We start from the raw sequence: 6,136 nt of genomic DNA, 5'->3' as shown, positions 1-6,136 counted from the left end.
TTCAATTGACATAATATCCTGTAGCTTCACTGATGTGCTAACAGGTGACAGAATTTTCTTGCACCTAAAGGCTGAATAGTATTCTATTGTGAACATAACATATAAGGAAAATCAAGGACAGGAGACATGCTGTTGCAGAAGACTAGGCTATTCCCAACCCAAGTCCACTGGCTCACATGCCTGTAATTCCAGGTCCAGAATCTCTAACGCCCTCTTCTGACCTCCACTGGAGTATGACTCACATATGTAAATCACCCCACAGCCCGTACACATAATTAAAATAAAATGAATCTTCTTAAAGGAAAGTCTGTTCATCTACATCTTTTCAATTATGAGTAATGCTGAAAGAAATACATAGCAAAAGATATTCCATTTCATAGTGATGCTGTTTCCTATGGGTGTTTATTCATCAGGGGATTGCTGTATTATATGACACTTCTATTTCTTGTTTTTTGAGGAAGCCCCGTATTTTACATAATGGCTGTAGAATTACTTTCCTATTAAACATGTAAACACATTTCCTTTTTTCTCCATCCACCCCAACATTTATCTTTCATCTGCTGCTCATAGTCATGGTAACAGGTGCAAGGAGAAGCCACATGATGATTTTAATTTGCATATGCCTGACAATTAGAGATGATAAACCTTGTCTTTCAAACACACCTGTGATCATTATAACTCCTTTTGAGTGGTGTCTATTCATTGTCTTTTTAATTAGGTTAATTCTTCTTACATGATTCAATTGTTTGAGCTCCTTGGATGTTTTGTATATGAGCCATTGGTCTCATATACAATCTCTAAGTATTTTCATTCTGACAACTGCTGCATTATTTGACAGACACTTTTTCATTTATTTTCATATTTTTATTTTTGGAATTATAATATAATTACAACATTTCTCCTTCCCCTCCCCTCCTTCCTAAGCCTTCAATGTACCTCTACCCATTCTCCTTCATGTTCTTGACCCCCTTTTTTTTCACTAATTGTTGTTGCTTGAATATATATATATATATATATATATATATATATATATATATATATATATGTATTCCTAAATATAACCTGTTCGGTCTGTATTGTGTTTCTTGTATTTATATTTTCAGGTAGACACTTTTTATTTTTGGTACACTCATTTGTCTCTTTTTTGGCTTTTTGCCTATACTTTTGGACTCACATCTAATAATATTGCCCAAACTAATGTATTATCAAAATTTCACCAATGATTTCTTCATGAATTTAGTAATGCAATCAAGTCTTTAATCTATTTTAGATTAATTTTTATTTTACTTACTTTTAAGTCTTATTATTTTTCATTTATTTTGGGTACATATGTGTGATGAGGAAGGTTCATGTGTGCTACATGTATGTGAAAGTCAGTGTTCTCTGCTTATACCATTTGAATCCTGAATTGAACTCCCATCTGCAGGCTTGACAACAGGTACTTTTACCCACTGAGCCATCTCTCTGGTCTTTGAAATAATTTTTAACTGCTCATATTTCTGCATGTGGATATCAGATGAGTATGGATATATGATATGGATTTGTAGACATAATTTTTGTTCAATTAGTTCTTGAAAAGTTTGATCCTGTCACTTAATAATAATCATTGTTCTGTATTTTCACAATATTCAGCTGCATGTTAATAAATAACCTAACCACTGGGACAGACAAGAAATCTAGGTCTATGGGTATTGCTTTGAATGACAGCTTTGTGGGAGTTCAGATGTGTGTGAATCACTGTATCAGAATGGTTCATGTAGTCATGAGGGATAGCCTACAGGCAGGGCCATAGGAGATTATCAAATCCTGAGGTCTAGTGCTGTGGGATGGTCTGTATGTCAAATGTGTTGCTGATTGGTCAATAAATAAATCACTGATTGGCCAGTAGCCAGGCAGGAAGTATAGGCGGGACAAGGAGGAGAATAAAGCTGGGAAGAGGAAAGCTGAGTCAGAGACACTGCCAGCCACTGCGATGACAAACAGCATGTGAAGATGCCGGTAAGCCACGAGCCACGTGGCAACTTATAGATGAATAGAAATGGGTTAATTCAAGAAAGAAGAAGTAGATAACAAGAAGTCTGCCACGGTCATACAGTTTGTAAGCAATATAAGTCTCTGTGTTTACTTGGTTGGGTCTGAGCGGCTGTGGGACTGGAGGGTGACAAAGATTTGTCCTGACTGTGGGCCAGGCAGGAAAACTCTAGCTAGTCTGTTTTACTGAGACTGACTCAGTATTAGGTAGAAAAATGGGAAAATGCCATTGACAGCAAAAAGATTGCCCAGGCACTCAGCATTTCTAAAGTCTATATTCACGCGTCCTGGTCTGGTGGCTAGGACCACAGGTGTAGCTTGGAGTCTCAGACTGCAGAGTCCAGCCTGATGATGGGGTAGGTGGTCATAGCAATTGAGGCTGTGAGGCTTATTGGACTCTTAATTAAGCGGATGAGATTTAGTTGACAATAAGCACATCTTAATATCCTAAAGAGATCCTTGGTGATCACGAAGGTCAGCTTAGATCCAAAGCATGTGGGGGTTTTCTCGAACGTGGGCAAAAAGAGTTGAAATGACCTGAGGAGTGGGCCTGAGGGTTGGGGTAGGGTTACAATACCAATATGGGAATCACAGCACTGGATTTAACTGGATTACCCTACTTTTACTGCCCTGGGTAGATATGGAGGTTAATTTTACCCTCCTTCTGTCCAGCAGTGAATGTGTGAGAGGGAAGTGTCTTCATCTATCTATAAGACAACACTAAGTAGAACCCACACTCATCACAGCACACCAGGTGGGATGCACGGAACTGTAGTGAACATGAACTTTCCTTCCCTGACCACACTCTGACCCCCCACAGTCTTACCAAGAAAGTAAAACATGAAAGTACAAACAAAGGTTTTTTTCTTAGTTATTATTATTATTTACCTGCAAGATCTCAAACCACGAACTATACAGAAAAGCCTGAAATAAGCTTAAGGAGGTGGATGGAAGAAGATTAAAAAAAAACAAAAAAACAAAACAGACTAATAACTCTGATTCAGGACTGTGAAGTGAGCACAGCCTTGCTGGGTGAATCTTTGTATGCAATCCATTGTTTTGAGCTTCATGATAAACTCAGGTTGCTGCCTTCTTACTCCTTGAACTTGCAGACAAAAGGTAATGCCCCATCACAGTGATGATCTCCCCATTTCAGAAACCCTGGAGAGAGGAGACACATTGAATCTTGTGATGTCATGGTGGGGCACCTCAGAACCAGTACTAGTCTCAGAAGCCTTTATTTCAGCTTCACCCACTCCCCATCCCAGTGGAAAGAGCCATGAAAGTTAGAGGAACACAAATCCATGCTGAATTCCCTAGTTTAGGAGGATAGCCACAAGGTCAGACTCAGTGGTAGAGGAGAGGTGTGAAAAACATTAGGCAAAGGTGCTGCTTCCTTTTTTTACCTGAGCTTGCTGTCAGACTCCCACAGTGACCACGGTTTACAACAGAGGAAGGATTTCCATCCCAGTTAAAGTAATTCATTATATCAGAGTTACTCCACTTCCATCCACCTCCATTGGGTTCTTGACCCTGCACAGTAGATGTGTGAAGAGCAAGTACATTAGAGCTTCATGAAATTTGGCCCATTCCTCCATGCTGTCAAGATGCCTTTGTACTTGGAAGTTTGGATTTAACTTCTATCCCCTGCAGGCTTCTCCTTGCCAATAATCACAAGAACTGCAAAACTACAGTAACAAGGTACTGGCTACACGATGAGGAATGACACATTTCAGCATAGACTCTGAGTCTCACAGTATCTTCTCTATAAATTACAAAAGTAGGAGGTGGAGAGATGACTCAGCAGTCAAGAGCACTGCCTGCTCCTGCAGAGGACACAAGATTGGCTTCCATCAACCATATGGTGGCTCAAAACCATCTATAATGCCAGTTCTAAGGGATCAGAAGCCATTTTCTGACTTTCTCAAGCATTAGGCATGGCATACAGATGGTGCACACACATACATTCAAGGAAAACATACAAATAAAATAAATAAATCTAATTTTTGAAGAATAAATATAAATCTTGTCTTAATTTACAATGCTCTGAGAACTCTTTATATAGACTGCTTGAAGGCCAAAGAACTCACCAGTCGGGTTTCTTTTCTTTTTTTTTTTTTTTTTTTTTTTTTGGTTTTTCGAGACAGGGTTTCTCTGTGTAGTTTTGCGCCTTTCCTGGAACTCACTTGGTAGTCCAGGCTGGCCTCGAACTCACAGAGATCCGCCTGGCTCTGCCTCCCGAGTGCTGGGATTAAAGGCGTGCGCCACCACCGCCCGGCCCAGTCGGGTTTCTTAAAGAAAAATGCAAAAGCTGATGAAAGGTAAAGAAATAAAGCTGAAGACTAGGAACTGCTGTAGAGTTCAACCCTTCATTCTGGCATTGAGGACTCTAATGTCCCCCAACATCTGAGTGCTAGGTCCTCCTCATGTTGTACATGAACTGGAGACAAAGAATTGTGCTTGGGAGACATCAGCTTCTGGAGATGAAACAGAGGAAAAGAGAGAATCTCACCATTGTGGGATCATGGAGCCCAATCCAGATGTCTCGGTAGTTGTTCACTCTGCCATTCACCAGGGCCGACACAAAGGAAGACTCGGACTCACTATGAATAGACACAAGGTGTCCGGAAGGTCTCTTCTGGCAGGCCAGCTATATGAGGGAGAGAATGAGAGAGAGACTGAGATTTCACTGGTGAGGTAGATGTATGTGAGTAGAAAGAGTACATAAAAGAAAGAACAGTCATTCTGGTTCCCATGGAATCATAGAAACTTGAGGCTTCTACTGGCACCATCTCATACTTTATGCTGTTATCCTCAATCCCACCCTTCAACACTCACATCTGCTTGATACCAGGATTTGGGCGTCATAAACAGGGCATAGCAGTGGGAGTTATAGACCTTGGAGCCCGTGGGGCAGCTGATACGTGGAGAGGGCACTTTTTTCTGGGAGTCTTCTCCTGGGAGTGGAGAGAGATAAAGAGAAGATGGAATGAGATGGAGAGTGGGAGTTGGATGGGGAGTTCAACTTAAGGGAAGGTGTATGAATCCTGTTTTTTTGGAGTGGTGGCTACCATCATGACAGCAATAGCCTCAATAAACTTTTCTTCTTGCTGTCTTGTTTATCGTTTGTTTTTGCTTTTAATCTTTTTTTTTTTTTTTTTTTTTTTTTTTTTTTTTTTTTTTTTTTTTTTTTTTTTTTTTTGAGACAAAGTCACTCTGTAGCCCTAGCTGTCTTGGAACTCACTATGTATATCAGCTGGTCTTGAACTTACAGAGATCCTCCTGCCTCTGCTTCCTGAATGCTGGCATGAAAGGCATGTTTTTATAACACCTTTCATGCAGAAGAGCTTCTCCTTTCATTTGACATTTTCTACATATTACACAGTCTGTGACACCCAATTCTCTGCACTGTCTATTTGTAAAATTCATTACTGACCCTCATACTTCACTTCTCCAACACACTAACATAATTTAGAGCCTCCTGGCAAAATGGAAACCCTCTGATTCCCCTGTAGATGAACAACTGTACAACTGTGCTACTTCTCACCACCAGTGACCTAGAAGAAAACGATGATGGATGAGTTGCAGGCGACTTTACTGCATGGATACTCCTCAAAATCCCCACAGGAGACTCTTCAGAACCTTCCTTTGCTGCTTGTCTCTGAACACTCACAGGGAATTCAGTTCTAGAGGCAAAGAAACCTTACCTTGCACCTGAGATAGGAGCATCAGGCAGGAGAGCAGCAGCCAGGACACACTGCTGAGGGCTGGTTGATGCAGCATCTTGTCTGTGAGGAAGCAGTAATCAGGGCTCGAGAGAGAACTTGGTCAGAGAAAACATGGAAAGAGGGCTATCCCTCCCATCCAGCTTTGCTTTGATCTGCAGAGATACACTGAACCCCACCTCTGTTTTTCTAAGGTCTGGAATGAATGAAGAATCCACATTTTCCCCTTTCCCTGAAAACTCCCCAGGAAACCACTGCTGATTCTCAGAGCCCTATTCTCTGTCAGGACATGGACTCTCCCACATCTTCTGTGGTATGAGAGGTGAACCCCTGCAAACCTCTCATCATCTTCCAGCTCCCACTTACCCTTCTTGCAAAGA

The 6,136-nt window shown here is 41.0% G+C and overlaps 1 protein-coding gene across 1 annotated transcript; it reads right to left on the bottom strand.

The window, feature by feature from the left end:
• Nucleotides 1-3,124: 3,124 nt before the first annotated feature.
• LOC128099273 (regenerating islet-derived protein 3-alpha-like) lies at nucleotides 3,125-5,814 on the bottom strand. Its single transcript, XM_052721083.1, has 5 exons — nucleotides 5,739-5,814; nucleotides 4,870-4,988; nucleotides 4,544-4,681; nucleotides 3,438-3,564; nucleotides 3,125-3,192 (listed from the first exon to the last, which is right to left on the bottom strand). The coding sequence occupies exons 1-5, from the start codon at nucleotides 5,812-5,814 to the stop codon at nucleotides 3,125-3,127; spliced, it is 528 nt and encodes a 175-aa protein (XP_052577043.1).
• Nucleotides 5,815-6,136: the final 322 nt, after the last annotated feature.

The sequence above is a fragment of the Peromyscus californicus genome, unplaced genomic scaffold, assembly GCF_007827085.1.
Source record: "Peromyscus californicus insignis strain IS unplaced genomic scaffold, ASM782708v3 Scaffold_6__1_contigs__length_162567912, whole genome shotgun sequence".
Taxonomy (NCBI): Eukaryota; Metazoa; Chordata; class Mammalia; order Rodentia; family Cricetidae; genus Peromyscus; species Peromyscus californicus.
Note: the sequence above shows the minus strand (reverse complement) of the source record. Positions and strands in the feature narration are given on the sequence as shown.

Coding starts and splice junctions, on each gene's coding strand:
- LOC128099273 (XM_052721083.1), bottom strand. CDS start 5,814: ATGCTGCATCAACCAGCCCTCAGCAGTGTGTCCTGGCTGCTGCTCTCC. Junction 4,682..4,869: donor AATCCTGGTATCAAGCAGAT/GTGAGTGTTGAA, acceptor TCCCTCATATAG/CTGGCCTGCCAGAAGAGACC. Junction 3,193..3,437: donor GAGTCTGACAGCAAGCTCAG/GTAAAAAAAGGA, acceptor TCCTCTCTCCAG/GGTTTCTGAAATGGGGAGAT.